Source organism: Desmodus rotundus, chromosome 7, assembly GCF_022682495.2.
Source record: "Desmodus rotundus isolate HL8 chromosome 7, HLdesRot8A.1, whole genome shotgun sequence".
Lineage (NCBI taxonomy): Eukaryota > Metazoa > Chordata > Mammalia > Chiroptera > Phyllostomidae > Desmodus > Desmodus rotundus.
This window is the reverse complement of record NC_071393.1, coordinates 19,499,431-19,514,751: the sequence shown is the minus strand read 5'-3', so window position 1 is coordinate 19,514,751 and position 15,321 is coordinate 19,499,431. Positions and strand designations below refer to the sequence as shown.

Sequence of the window (15,321 nt, the reverse complement as noted above, 5' to 3'; positions counted from 1 at the left end):
CCGGCTTGGAGTTCGTTGAGCTTCTTGGATGTTCACCGAGTTTTTTGGATGTATAGATTCATATCTTTCATGGAATTTGGAAGTTTTTGGTCATTGTTTATTCAGATGTTCTTTCTGCCTCTTTTCTCTTCCTTCTCCTGTAGGCTGCTGCGATGTTCGCTGGTTAGCTCCAGGGTGCCCCTACGCTCCTAAGCTCTAATCGCTTTTCTTCCCTCTTTTTTCTTTCGGTTCCTTTGATCGAATCATTTTACTTGTCCTACCTTCAGGTTCACTGATGCTCTTGCTTGCTCACATCCACTGCTGAGTTGTTCTCGTGAGTTTTTCACTTCAGTGTACCGTACAGTTTGGTTCCTTTTTATAATTTCTGTCTTTTTATTGATATCTTATTTTGTTGAGACATCATTTTTCTGGTTTTGTTTAGTTCTTTGTCCATGACTTCCTTATATCTTTGAGCATGTTTGTGACAGTTGATTTTAATCTTCTGCCTAGTAAGTTGAGCGTCAGGGTTTCTGTGATTTGTTTTGTTCCTTTACGTGGGCCATGCTTTTCTGTATCTTTGTATGTTTTGTGATTTTTGTTGTTATTGAAAACTGGACATCTGAATATTGCAATATGGAAGTTAGATTTGCCCTACCCCAGGGGTTGCTGTTCCTGACTGTTGAAGGTGTTGCTTGTGTTCCACCAGTGTTTTGTTTGAAATTTTCTTGAATTCCAGGAACTTAAAAGAGGCTCAGTCTTTGCAGATTGGCTCTGTGCTGCAGAACTATAACATGTAGCCGGTCGGTTGTCGTTCCTCCTCAGCCTTCGCTTTCGGCTTGTGGCGAGCCTACAGCTAGCCAGCCAGTGGTGGAGGCTTCAGGTCTTCCCAGGTCTTTTCTGAACGTGAACCCTGTCGGAGACGTGTGTATGGCTTGCGTACGGCTTTCTCAGTTCCCCTCTATGCCTGCACAACCCTCCCCGCTTTTTTGAGGACTCACGGCTGTTCGGTGATGTCTGAAGAAGTGGTGGTCCCAGCCTTCAAGGCTAAGTAAGACAAGGAGCAAAGAAGCTGCTCTCCCCAGGTTCAATACCAGTAGACTTTCTTATGTCTCTGAGTCTCCTGGGTCCCCATCGCCTCCATCACTTCCTCTCCCAGTGTCTTCAGAAGGGGCCCACAGGTTCTTTTTAGAGCATCTGCCCACTGATGTGTCTTTGGGGCCATCAGTCCATGTTTCAGGGACAGCACCGTGTGTTAGTTCTTCGGGTACCCCAGATAGGCTAGACACACAGGCACAGTAGCGTGCATAACGTCTGCTCTGCTCCCTCTGGGAGGAAGGACCAGGGTCCCACGCTGGGAACGATGCCATCATCTTCAAGATGTGTGCTGCCCGGCCAGGAACGGGGTGGTAAAAGTGCCAAAGGTTCCCTACCATTTTTTAGTTGCCTTTCACTTGATTCTGTATTCATTTGGGTGCTGTAAACCTTTGACTGTTTTCTAGAGTTCTGACAAAGTTGGTCTGACAGTTTCTGAAATATTACTTTTTAATGTTTTTGTGGAGGAATGGGATTTTGGAGCTGCCTGCTTTGCCATTTTGCTGATGTCACTCCCTAATTTTTTTCTCCTAATCAGGAATTAGTGGATTTCATGAAAGGGCATATTACTGTCATTTCCTGCGTATCGACATTTCAGTCAGACAGTCCACATAATGAGATGTGGTCTCTAAGATTATAATGGATTTGAAACATTTTTACAGCTGAGTGAGGTCAGTCTGGGGCTCTTCCCCGTATATAGAGTGTGTCTAGAGCCCCTACCAGCAAATGGCCACTAAACTTACTATTAATAAAGTTCGGGCCCTCTGTTAACCATGGGGAGTACATTTCAGCAGATAAATTTCTTTTGGGGGGTTCACAGGTTTTTCAAGTGGCCTGTTTATTAAATCTTTCTTTTCCGGACTGACCCCTCCTCTGTCACAGTGGACACACTGTAGGCAAACCTTGTTCCATTGCGCCGTGCGCTTCACTGCAGTTTACAGATGTGCATTTGTTACAACGTGAAGGCAAGTCCCTTCACCATCAAAAAAAAAAAAAGATGACTCACTGTATTGCAATATTTGCTTTATTGCAGTGGTCTGGACCCGAACCCATAACATCTCAGAGATATGCCTGTATTTTTAAAATAATCCATTGTATTACATTTAATGGTGTTAAAACAGAAAATTTAACTTGGTAAATTTGAAGATGATTGTCTGTATTAAGCAATTCATGAATCGGTAGCATTCAGTCTAGTAACTAGAAGGGGTGTTCTGAGGACTTGTACCAAATGCAGATTGTGAGGTCCTTATAGAAAGAAGGGTGGGGCAAGGGAGCTATTAACAACAGGAAAGACAGGATTATTGTTGTAGACTGGGACACCTTTTTGGGGGGAGTGGAATGGCGAGGGCTTTTACGGTGCAGGTTGCCTCTTTCTTTGCGGGTTGTGATGATGGAGAGGGCCCGTATCACAGGTTACCTTCCTGATGCTTGACCAGAAAATTTCACGTTGCTTGATTAAGACTACATTTCTGGCCCTGGCTGGTGTGGCTCAGTGGAGTGAGTGCTGGCCTTAGAACCAAGAGGTCGCTGGTTCAATTCCCAGGCAGGGCACATGCCTGGGTTGCGGGACAGGCCCTCAGTTAGGGGCGTGCAGCCATCATTGCCGTGTCTCTGACACATCAGTGTTTCCCTCCCTCTCTTCCCCCCTCCTTTCCCCCCTCTCTAAAAGTAAATAAAAAATAAAGTCTTTTTTAGAGAAAGGGGAAGGGAGGAAGAAGGAGAGGGAGAAAAACATCGATGTGTGAGAGACACATCAATCAGTCTCCTGTTGCACGTCCCCAACTGGGAACCTGTGGGCCTGTGGTTTTTAATGTTCCTCTATATTCATAAGTGAATTTGAGTTGTGTTTTCTGTGTTAGTGGGTTTTGGTAGGTGATCATATTGGCTACATGTATCATGAAGTAGAAATTTCATTTTCTTTCTGTGTTCTGATTTGCTAATTTTTGCTTTCATGATAATCTCTGCTTTTTTAATATGCTGTCTTCTATTACCCCTGGAGTTGGATGTCTCCTGCTTTCCTTGGTGTTTCTTTGTTCTTTTCTAACTTCATGATTTAAATGCTCAGTTCTTTAAGGGGGGAACCCATCCTAGCTTGAGTTCCTTTCTTGCCTGGGCTGCCCTGGCCTATGTTACTGTCACCCTGAACTTGTGCTGCTGCTGCTGCTTTTACCTTTTTTGAGAAGGTAAGACATGTATAGGTGAACACATTCCAACAATGACAGTAAGTCTTCCTTCCACCTGCCTGTGCCTCAGTTTCTCGTTTGCAGAATGGAACTAATAAGCACCTGCCTCTTGCAGTGGTCAGGAGAACTAAATGAGTTGACGGTGCTCTGGACCTAGAGCAGAACGAGTGCAGCGTCGAGGTAATGCCCTAGTCAGCCTGCCCCTGAATTTCTTGTCTTTGGGCTTCGGAACACAGACCTGTGAGTTATCTTTGTATCCCGGGCTTTGCATGTTAGAAGCTGCCTCAATAATTGTTTTTAAAATCGACCGGAGGTTCTCTGAAAGGCCTGTGCTTCCCTGGTGTTCACCCCACCAGCCTGTTGGGGATGAAGTGGAGTCTCTGATGTTGCCACTTTCTCCGACCTCCATGCTGGCTCCTAGTGCCCCCTTCAGTGCCCGCATGCCAGGTTCTCGTGAGCCCTGTCAGAATATTTTGGGGGTGGCATTGGGTACACTAATAACATCTCATTTCAAAAACAGCAACTACCTTGGCCTCTGCGCAGGCTTTTCTGTCTCTGAGGTTCTTGGCAGCACCTCACAGAGTCGTCCTCCGGTCTCCCCTCCTGGGCTCAGGTTCCTGACTCTTGAGGAGCTCTACTCTCTCGTTCCAGGCGAATAAATACCTGTTTACTCACTGTCAGAGAGAGCTGTGCCTTTTCAGGGGCCATCACGCCTTTTCCTGCTCATGAAGCCATGTGTAAGCCTTCCACTTAGGGGCCCCGTCCCGTCCTCCCGAGTGCTGTGACGCTCCCCACCCCCTGTTCTCAGTGAGCCGTGCCCTCTCTGTGTTCTCTGAAGTCTCTCTTGACTGCAAGTAAGGAAACTCCCAACTCAGGTGAGCTTCGGACGGGGAGAGTGCCTAGATTCTGCCTGTCTCTGGTCTCTTGTCCGCAGCTCCATTCTGTTGGCTTTCTGTCCAGCTGTCAGCTGCTGCAGGAGAGGAAGCTCGAGCAGGGCAGGGTGTCCAGGGTGGGAATAGGACCTCCATTCCCCTTCCCAGCATTATTGTGTCCCCTCCATTTGGGCACTTCTAGCAGTGTGACTTTTGCTTTGCCAGATGCGTCATGGAATGTCTACCTCAATGAGTTCTAGTTTAAGCAGAGGCCTTTTTCTCTTTTCACGCCACTTCCTGTGCCTAGCACTGTGTTACACATAGTGGGTACCCCACAAATCGTTTATAAATTGAATTTGTAGTTCTAGAGCAGTGATTCTCAATTGGATTGCATTTCAAACTGCATTTTGGTGTGTGTGCGGATTATTTGTGTGGGATTGTCCCTGTTTCTTGTCCACTAGATGCCAGTAGCCACCCTTTACATTGGGACAACGTAAGGACACCCTCAGGTACTTCTGAACTTCTCCAGTAGGAACGACACTGTCCTTGGTTGAGAATCAGTGTTCCTGAGTTAGCTTTAATTTTTTTAATATAATTTTTTATAATATATATATATATATTTTTTGAAATTCACAAACCATGCATTTAAAGTGTACAGTTCAGTGGCTTTCAGTGTATTCACAGAGTTGTGCAACTATCCCCATATTTGTAGAACGTTTTTTAATATTCTCGAAAGAATCTGCCCTCAGCCATCACCCTGCATAGATTCAGCTATTTTGCAAAGTTCATGTAAGTAGATCATACAACATATGACCCTTTGTATCTGGCAGCTTGGCTGTTTTCAGGGGTCGCCCATGTTGTAGTGTATGTCAGTACTTACTCCTTTTTATTGCCAGGTAACATCCCATCGTAATGGCCGTGTCACCGTTTTCTTACTCAGTCATCAGTTCATGGTATTTCAATTAGTTCCACTTTTTGTCTATTGTAAATAATGCTGCCGTTAACATTCGTGTGCAGGTCTTTATGTGGACGTATGTTTTCATTTCTTTGGGGTATTTACTTAGGAGTGGGATTGCTGGGTCATATGGTAACCTCGTTTGACCATTTGAGGAATGCCGGACTATTGTACCAGTTACATTTCTGCCAGCAGCGCAGGAGGGTTCCGCTTTCTCCACGTGCTTGCCGAACAGTGGATGTTGTCCCTCTTTTTGATTGCAGCCCTCCTAATAGGTGCAGAGTGGCTCTTCATTGCAGTTTTGATTTCCATTTCCTTGATGGCTGAGGTGGTGAACATCTTTTCATGTGCTTCTTGGCCACTTGTGTATATTTTTTAAGGTTTATTTTCATTCGAGAGAGAGAGATGTGGGGGAAGGGAGACAGAGAAACACGATTGGCTGCATTCTGCACACGCTCCAACAGGGGACCGAGCCCGCAACCCAGGCATGTGCCCTGACCGGGAATCCAACCAGCAACCTTTTGGTTATTGGACAATGCTTCAACCAACTGAGCCACCCTGGCCAGGGCTGTATATATTTTTTGGATACCTATTCAGGTACTCTGCCCATTTTTTAACTGGCTTATTTTTTAAATTATTAAGTTGTAATTAGCTTTGATTTTTAAAAGCAGTAAGATCAGTTTTTCTTATGTAATGAAAAGTTGTTTTATTTCCATAAATGTCGTGGAAGTGAGTCCCTACGGCCTAGATTAGTGATGAGGGTCTCACACCTCCTACTTCATTGGTGGCTGTCAGCTCTGACTTATGACTGGGATACAGAGATGTGGAAACGTTTTCTCTTCTGTGTAACAACTTGCAGCCTAGTCCTAGGTCCTGGGGTCATTGTGTTCCCAGTATGCTAAGCCATTCTTCTGAGAGCCGACATCCTTGGTCATGTTCAAAAGAATAACATATGCACTGGTGTTGATGCTTTTATCATCAAGAAGAGAATCTGAGGCCCTGGCTGGGTAGCTCACTTGGTTAGAGCATTGCCCTGATGCACCACGGTTGCGGTTCAGTCCCTGTCAGGGCACGTACAAGAAGCAACCAGTGAATGCATAAATAAGTGGAACAACAAATCAGTGTTCCTCTCTCCCCCTCTCCCGCTTCCCCACCCTCCCCACCTCTCCTTCTCCCCCACTGCTGCTCTCTGTCTCTAAAATCAATAAATAAAAATGTTAAAAAAGAAAAATCTGATAGGTTGGCAATTCAGTTAGCAAATGTTTGAGGGCTGCTTTTGAGGACACCGCAGGCCCCTGCTCTCAGGCGTGTCCTGTATTAATGGAGAAGATAGGTAATCAAAATCCAGCCACCAGAATGCTGTAAGAATCCCACCAGAACGGCAAGAGACCCTTGCCGCCGTCTCACAGTACGTGTAAATCAGACCGTCGCGCTGTGCTCCTTGAACTTACACAGTGTGTGTGTCAGCTACGTCTCAACAAAACTGGGCGTAAAAAGTCTTGAAGTTAGAGGTGGTTGCACAACATTGTCAATTCACTAAATGCCACTGAATTGTACACATTAAAATAGTTAATTGTATGTTTGTGAATTTCACGTCAATTTAAAACCTTTTTCCCACTTGTAACAAAACCTGAAAAATTGCTGGAGCTAGTAGGATGTTGGAATATCTGTGAGGCAGTTTTGGTTCTCCCTCCCCACTTTTCTGTTGGCCCTGGTTATGGTGCGGTGTTCTTGACAGAAGCACTTAGCACAGTCCCAGGCACAATATAGAAGCTCCTTCAATGTTAGAGGTTATTTTTTTAGGCAAGGAAGATTTGCCTCAACTTTAGCCCAGCCTTCAGGAGTGCGTTTGAGGTTTGATTGCCTTCTTTCAACTTCTGTAGCTACATTTGTAACTCAGATCTCTCACCTTCCTTTCTGTGTTCTTCCTCATTTGTCTAGCCCATCACACCCGAAGCCCTCACTCACAAGACTCCTTCCTTCCTTCCGTGCTGCCCTTCTGGCCTTAAGGTGGAGCCACGTCCCTCTCTTGGGCCCAACACTGGCCTGGCCTGTGTTTCCTGCTTTTTGTTCATTCTTCTGAAGCTTCTTCCTTCTCCCTTTCTGTAGCTGTAATGGTTGAGGCCAAATAAGGGGAGCCCTGTTTTCTGACACAGGGCCACGTATAAAAATAATTCTTCTGCCAACCTTAGGGTACTGGGATTGTGCCTTCCTGTTGGGGGAGGCTACTGAGCTTTCACAAACCAGGCACAGGCTTTGTGAACGAAGGCCGCGAGCCACTGTGGCCTAGCAGAAGAGGGCACATCTGCATTGCAGACTGGAGGACAGTGTACCAGCAGCAATAGCAAAGTCACGAGAGAATGTAGATGGCACGCCTAGTTTTGTAGCTACCTAGGAGGAGCATGTGTAGACAGCTAGAATGAAAAGCCTTTGTGTGTGCTATCTGTGCATAGAGAACATGCATGGCCGTGCAGCGAGGGGGCTAACAGCCGTTATCCAAAGGATGGAAGGGTTAACCCTATGTTTTTGGTGTAGATGTTAATTTCTATGAAAAATAACAATAAACTAATTCAGTTCTTGAGGGGAAAGTGAATTATGCTGTGAAAGGTGCATGAGTTCAGAGGAGGGAAAGTTCCTTGTTGAATTCAGTTAATGGAGATTGTTATTTTTAAATTAGATACAATATACCCCGACTAATGTGGCTTGGTTGGTTGGGCATCGTCCCGTCTCACAAAGCTGGTTCGATTCCTTGTTAGGGCGCGTGCCTTGGTTGTGGGTTCAGTCCCTGGTTGGGGTACATATGAGAGGCAACTGATGATGTTTCTCTCCTTCTCTTTCTTCCTTCCTCTCTCTCTAAAAATAAATAAATAAAATATTTTAAAAAATAAAATTAGATATAATTCAGAGAGTAGTTTGGTCGTAAAAGGTTGGCAAACCAGTTCTAGAAATACTTATCCCTACTAATACTTACTTGCAAAGGGAATATGATGGAATTTCTTAATGTTGGAGTATTCATTGACTGTACTATGGAAAGTCCTGTGGAGCAGATTATTGAAAACAGTACAAAGAAGTCATCTTCAGAAAGCAAAATTAGCATAAGATGAATCTGCTAATTGAGCAGATTTTGTGATTCAGGCAGTCAGGAAGCTTGCTTTCTGAAAAGATAGATTATATAAATATTTAACAATTTACGAAGGGTTAGGAGATACAGTCTGTGTTCAGAAGACTCACGTGCTTGTCTCGGCTTTTGTCAAGACCCTGGAGTGGACTAGGAAGGTTTCAGAACATAAAAACCAGTCAGGGGCGACTCAGTAGGCCACCTCCCCTTGTTCCTCTGTAATGAAATGGCTGAACTCGAGGATGAGCATCCGGCTGGGCGGGCCTGTGGTAGCCTAGGTTTTGTTAACTTGCTGGGTTAAAAAGGATTAGTCGTGGGGAAGGATGCTGCCACGAAGTCGGACAGAAGTGGCACAGAGGCAGAGCTTTGTATTTATGAGTGTTGAGAATGTTTAAGATCTGTAGTGGATTTTGAAAAAGGAGTGGTGCAGAGCCTTCAGTTTGGTGCTTGGAATGAAGAAGGGACAGCATGCTCAGTAGATCCGACCAGGAGCCACCTGTCATCGTCAGCCACGAGTCTGGAACGTGATGTCAGTCACTTGTGCACGCACCATGGCACAGTTTTCCCCTCATTCTTCCCCTTCCCCCCCCCAACTGAGAACCCTCCAAATGATCTCCATATCTATGATTCTGTTCTTGTTCTGCTTGTTTGCTTAGTTTTTAAGATTTAATTGTTGATAGCTGTGAATTTATTGCCATTTTAATGTTCATAGTTTTGGTCTTTTTCTTAAATGTCCCTTTAACATTTCATGTAATAATTACTTGGTAATGGTGAACTCCTTTAGCTTTACCTTGTCTGGGAAGCACTTTGTCTGCCCTTCCGTTCTAAATGGTAGCTTTGCTGGATAGAGTCATCTTGGATGGAGGTCCTTGCGTTTTCCTCACTTTGAATACTTCTTGCCTGTCCCTTCTAGCCTGCAAAGTTTCTTTTGAGAAAACAGCTAACAGTCTTATGGGCACTCCTTTGTAAGTAACTCTCTGCTTTTCTCTTGCTGTTTTTAAGATTTTCTCTTTATCTTTAACCTTTGGCATTTTAATTATAATGTGTCTCAGCGTGGTCCTCTTTGGGTGCATCTTGTTTGGGATTCTCTGTGCTTCCTGAACTTGTATGTCTATTTCCATCACCAAATTATGGAAGTTTTCTGTCATTTTTTCAAATAAGTTTTCAATTTCTTGATCTTCTCCTTTTGGAATCCCTATGATTCAGCTGTTGGTATGTTTGGAGATGTCCCAGAGGCACCTTATACTACCTTCATTTATGTGAATTCTTTTTTTCTTCTTCTTTGTCTCCTCATTTTGGCAGCCTCCCTGTGTTTGTTTCTGTGTATTAGGTAAAGCTGCTTTGATTCCCTGTCTTAGTAGCGTGGCCTATTGTAGAAAAGTGCACCAGTAAGTTGGGTGGAACAGAGCCTTAGGTATTCACCAGGGCAGGGCAACCCATGTCACCGCCCTGTGGCTGTATGTAGGGGAGGGCTCAGAAAGGGGACAGTGCCTCTGCCTGACCTCTGTAGTTTTGTCCAAAAGGAAGCTGTCTCTCAGCACTCGCCCTGATGCCAGACACTTCAGTTTCTCCCCATATGCTAACTGTGCCCTTCAAGCTATTGCCCCGGTGCTGAAGCCCAGAGGGAGGGAGTCTGCCTAAGTCCTAAGTCTGTTGCAGGCCCGTTAAGAGGATACTCCTGAGAATCCTTCAGTTTCTTCCACCATCCCAACCCCCACTGGTGTTTACAGCCAGAAGTTACAGGGACTTATCTTCCTGGCATTGGCACCCTGGGCTGGGCGGTCTGGTGTGGGGGCAGAATTCCTTGCTCCTGGGCTTTCCTTCCTGATTTTTCTACCATACACATGGGTGTGGGACCACCAGTTCTACCTCTCCAGACATCTCTGCCCTCTGCCCCTCCTACCCGCATGGATAAATGTGGCTTCTTTAATCCCTTGGTGATTGGACTTCCATACAGCTCTATCTTCTGGCAATTCTGGGTGATACGTGTTTTGTAGTCTAGTTGTAATTTTTGCTGTGGTTGTGCTAGGAGGTGGGCCATGTTTACCTGTGCCTCCGTCTTGACCAGAGTCCCACTTCCCCTGCACCACAGCTTTTTGATCCACTCATCTTTTGGGTTGCTTGGGTTGCTTCTATGGCTTCCCTGTTGTAAATAATGCTGCAGTGAACATAGGGATGCATATATTCTTTCCAATTAGTGTTTTGGATTCTGCAGATAAATCCTCAGAAGTGGAATTGCTGAATCCTAAAGCAGTTCTATTTTTAATTTTTAGGAAGCCCCCTCACAATACTATTTTCCATAGTAGCTGCACCAAATTGCAGTCCCACCACTAGTGCATGATCCTTGCCAACACTTGTCATTTGTGGATTCATTGATGGTAGTCATTTTGATGTGTGTGAGGTGATACCTCATTGTGATTTTTATTTGCACAGGCTCTTTTTTCTTGAGGCATCTCTCAGAGGCTCTTGGGCCATTTGAGTGTCCAGGCCCTGGGAGCTAGATCTTTGAGTGGTCCTTGGGACAAAGGGATAGGGCGCGGTTCTGAACCTGCCTGGAAACCAGCTAGGGGCCAAGCTATCCAGCTGTCTGGCCCTGACGAGACCAGGCTGGCCAGGGTCTGGAGTCTGTCGGCACTCAGTGCGGTCGGGCTGGGTTGTTACCACTGGCGTGACTCTTCACATCTTGAAAAAGAGAGTTTTGTAAAGGATATTCAGTACAAGGCTGTTACCTAGAATACAGAAAGAACTCTTAAAATTCCACAATAAAACAAAGGCCGTGGTTTTTATATTATATTTCTTTATTTTTAGAGAGAGGGGAAGGGAGGGAGAAATAGAGGGAGAGAAACATCGATGTGAGAGAGAAATATTGATTGGTTGCCTCTCACACACACACCCCAACCGGGGACTACAGCGTGAGTGGAATCAAACCTATGACCCTTCACTTTGTGGATGACGCCCAAACAACTGAGCCACACCAGTCAGGGCAAAAACACCTGATTTTTAAATAGGCAAAAAAGTAAATTCCGAACAGACATCTTACCAAAGAAGATGTACAGGTGGCATATAAGCATTTGAATAGAAATTTAACATCATGTCATTAGGGAACAACCAGATACCACGACATACTTCTTAGAAGAGCAAAAGCCAGCCCTGGCTCCTGTGGCTCAGTTGGTTGGAGCATTGGTTTTCCCGTATCCCCAGTCCAGGCGTCTATGATACTGGCGCTTAGGGGAAGCAACCAATCAGTGTTTCTCTCTCCCTTCCTCTCTCTCTAAAAGCAATGAAAAAAAATGTCCTCAGTTAAGGATTTGAAAAGACGACGAAGGGAGAAACCCTAAAGCACTAACAGCACCAGAGTCTGGGAGGATGTGTCAGTGAACAACTTTCATTGCTGTTGGGAATGCAGAGTGATGCAGCTACCTGGGAAGGCAGTGGGCGGCATCTTACAAAACTAAACACACTGTCACCCTGTGACCCAGCAGTCACGTTCTTTGTATTTACCCCAAAGGAGTTGGAAGCTTATGTCCACATAGATACCCTTCTACGGATATTTATAGGAGCTTTTTCTCGTAATGGCCAAAAACTGAAAGCAACCAAGATACCTTTTAGTAGGTGAACGGATAATTAGACTATGGTACCTCCAGACAATGGTGTATTATTTAATACTAAAGGGGAATGAGCTCTCAAGCCATGAAAAGACATGGAGTAACCTTAATGCAAATTGCTAAGTAAAAGAAGCCACTCTGAAAAAGCTACATACTATATGATTCCAATTATAGTGTATGATACCTTACAAAACCTGTACGTGCAGCATCAGCAATGAACCCTAACGTAAATTACAGAGTCTGGGTGATCCGGATGTGTTACTGTGGGTTGATCGGTTGCAGCAAATACGCCTGCTGCTGCAAGACGTTGATAGTGGGGGAGGTTGTATGTGTGCAGGCCAGGGCGGTTTTGCTGTGAAACTAAAACTACTCTTAAAAATAAAGTCGGTTTAAATAAAATGCACCAGAACATCAGTCTCAGACCTTTTTGCAGCTTAGCAGACATCTTGCTCTAGAAATACTGATTGATTGTTGGTTACCCTAAAAGTGACAAAGCTTCAGTGCATATACCACTTGGAAATAAATTACTTTTCCAGTAAACCGAACACTCCTGTCTGAGCTGCAGATGGGTTCACCGTGGTGTATTCATTGTGATCTCTCCTCTTCCCCTGCAGGACAACCCTCCATATGATAAGGGGGCCTTCAGAATCGAAATCAACTTTCCAGCAGAGTACCCATTCAAACCACCGAAGATCACATTTAAAACAAAGATCTATCACCCCAACATCGATGAAAAGGGGCAGGTCTGTCTGCCAGTAATTAGTGCTGAAAACTGGAAGCCAGCAACCAAAACCGACCAAGGTAAGGCATGTTCCTATGTCCTCCTCTGACGGTGCTCTTCTGGGGAGGCTGCTGTGGGCCAGGGGTTCCTCGGTGCCTTCTAATAGCATGTCACACACAGGTCAGAGACATCCTACCTTACCACCTCCTGTACACACTCATGTGCAGCTGAGGTCCCCCCAGTCCTGTGGGCACGGCACGTCTCTGTCAAACTGGTGGCCGGCGCAGCTGTTTGAGGAGGCCCTGCCTGTGCTCACAGCCCCCTGGGGACACATGTAGACAGACCAGCCCGGTACTTGCTGCCTGAGCAGTGAGGGATGTAGGCACTGCCCGTGGCGGTTTTCATGAAGGATTATGGGGTTGCCTCAAGGGGTGGGGGAGTGGTGTTTCAGGTTCATCACTCAGCAGTCAGCGTGTGTACTCAGACACGAAGGAACAGGAGAGGTTGGAGAGCGCCTTCCAGACTACAAGAAGGGCACAAGCCAAATCGACTTGGTGGGCATCAGCAGAAAGCCAGTGCCTCAGAGTGGGTGGTGAGGGGCCGGGGGCACGGTCAGACTCAAGGGCCCAAATGAAAGTATAGTTGGTTTTAGTGGGCCTGGAACTGCCTGGCATTGGATGTTGCCCTGTGTGTCCATGTGTCTGTGTGTGTCTGTATAACATGTACGTGCTCATTTAGTGGTGGGGGGGTACTTAATTCTAATATTGATGTTGGCCTCCCTCTTGTCCCCTAGAATTTACTAGATTTTTCTAGTTTGTTTTGTTTTTTTAAAGATTTCCTTTTTTTATTATTATGATTTTTTAGAGAGAGGGGAAGGAAGGGAGAACAAGAGGGAAAGAAACATCGATGCGTGAGAGAGAAACATCGATTGGTTGCCTCTTACACACCCCCAGCTGGGGACTTGGCCTGTAACCCAGGCAGGTGCCTTGACTGGGAATCGAACTGGCGACCTTTAGGTTCACAGGCTGACAGTCAATCCACTGAGCGACACCAGCCAGGACTGATTTTGTATAATTTTTATTTCCTAATTCCAGAACTTTCTTTTGAAGTCCTCATATCTCATATTTTGGGTGGCTTTCTTGTAAGTAACCAGCCAAACCACTATAAAGTCTTTCTGTTTTATTTTATTTTTTGATTTAATCTTTGTTATATTTTTTTCCATTACCATTTAGTCCCCTTATACCCCCCTCCCCCCATAAGGTCTTTTTAGATTAAAGATAGTGGTTAAGGCTGGAATTTGCGAGGCGGCAGGTGAATGATGTAAATAGTCATTTTTCATCGGAACCCCTGAAAGATGGAGTTGAAAGGCTTTCACATTGAATGTTCAGCCTCAGGCTCAACACAGCTGAGTAACAGAAAGGAGTCAGTACCAAATGCTGAGTCAAAATAGAAAGATCCCCAGTGGACTTGGCACTTGGTTGTGTACATAGAGAGGGAGGACGGGAAAGAGAAACATCAATCTCTTGTTCCACTTATGTATTCATCGGTTGGTTTGTGCACGTGCCCTGTGGAGGATCCAGCCCCCCACATTGGCATAGTGGGACGACACTCTAACTGAGCTACCAGCTGGGGCCGACAAAGTGCACGAGCCTGAGTTTGTTTTTTCCTACACAGATTCCTAGCCCTGCCTTCCGGAATGCCTTGTCAGCCCCGCACACAACTTAGGAGCCCTTGCCGAGTTGTGTGTATTAAACACGGTGTCTGGGGAGGGGAGTCCTTCCAGGCTAGGCTACCCGGGCAGACCCCGCCCCTCAGACTTCTGGGCCACAGAGACTGCAGGGTCTCCCCCCTTCCCGAGGACTGGGGCGGTGGGGGGGGGGGTGGACTGCACAGGATGTGTCGTGACATGACCAGGCACGAAGGAGTTTGTTTTTTGGTATGTGAGTTATACCTCAATTTTTAAAAAGAAAGAAAAGCATTAAAAATTGACCAAGAATAGCATGAAAAGTCAAGAAACAAGGCACAGTTGTGTCAAACAGAAAGGCGGTAGGAGTTAGCAATAACAGTACCAGAAGAATATGATAATAAAGTCGTTCAGCCGTGTGTCTGGTTCTAGTAGGTATTTTAGCAGCAGAGCTAGATCCTAGTTTTGTGGTTTAATGGGATTTGTCATATAAAATACAGCCAGTAACAAAGCCAGCATAAGGCCAATTCTGTGTGTATTAAACATTGTAACAACAAAATTATATGGAGAAAAATAAAACAGTTATCCCCCATACACTATTATACCAGATGAAGTAGATGAAATTTATAAAAAGGACTCAAGAAGTACAGCAAACGGGAAGATTAGGTTCACGTTTTTATAATGCCTTCCATGGAAGCCGCCGTTCACATTTTGCTCTGAGAGAGTGGAGCACCCTGGATCTCCAAGAAAAGGGGGAAATTACAGACAGTGTTAACGTCCTCAGTTACAAAGTAACAGTCAACAAGAACAAAAATGAGGCAGTTCTGTAGGCTTTGTTCTCTGATCATATGCAGAGTGGGGCAAAAGTAGGTGTCCAGTTCGTATGGAAAATAATACAGTAATTAATAATACAAGAATAATCTGTGTTTTACAGATGATTCTGTGTTTCAACTGTAAACCTATGTTTGCCCCACCCCGTACAGTGAGAGAATAGGACGTAAATTTTTATTGTATTTTAGCCCCTATTTTTTTGAGATAAAAGGTACTTCTGGGGAGCATTTGGGTCAGGAAACCAGAGCCAGACACTTATGAAATAAAATGAGTGTGCTGTT

General features: G+C 45.1%; 1 protein-coding gene across 2 annotated transcripts in view; it reads left to right on the top strand.

Moving 5' to 3' along the window:
* UBE2L3 (ubiquitin conjugating enzyme E2 L3) overlaps nucleotides 1–15,321 on the top strand; it is a 40,137-nt gene that overhangs the window by 20,420 nt on the left and 4,396 nt on the right. For both annotated transcript variants that reach the window (XM_053927979.1, XM_053927980.1), the window contains one exon: nucleotides 12,419–12,605. In XM_053927979.1, the coding sequence (XP_053783954.1) occupies nucleotides 12,419–12,605 (187 nt within the window). The remainder of the gene's footprint in view (nucleotides 1–12,418; nucleotides 12,606–15,321) is intronic.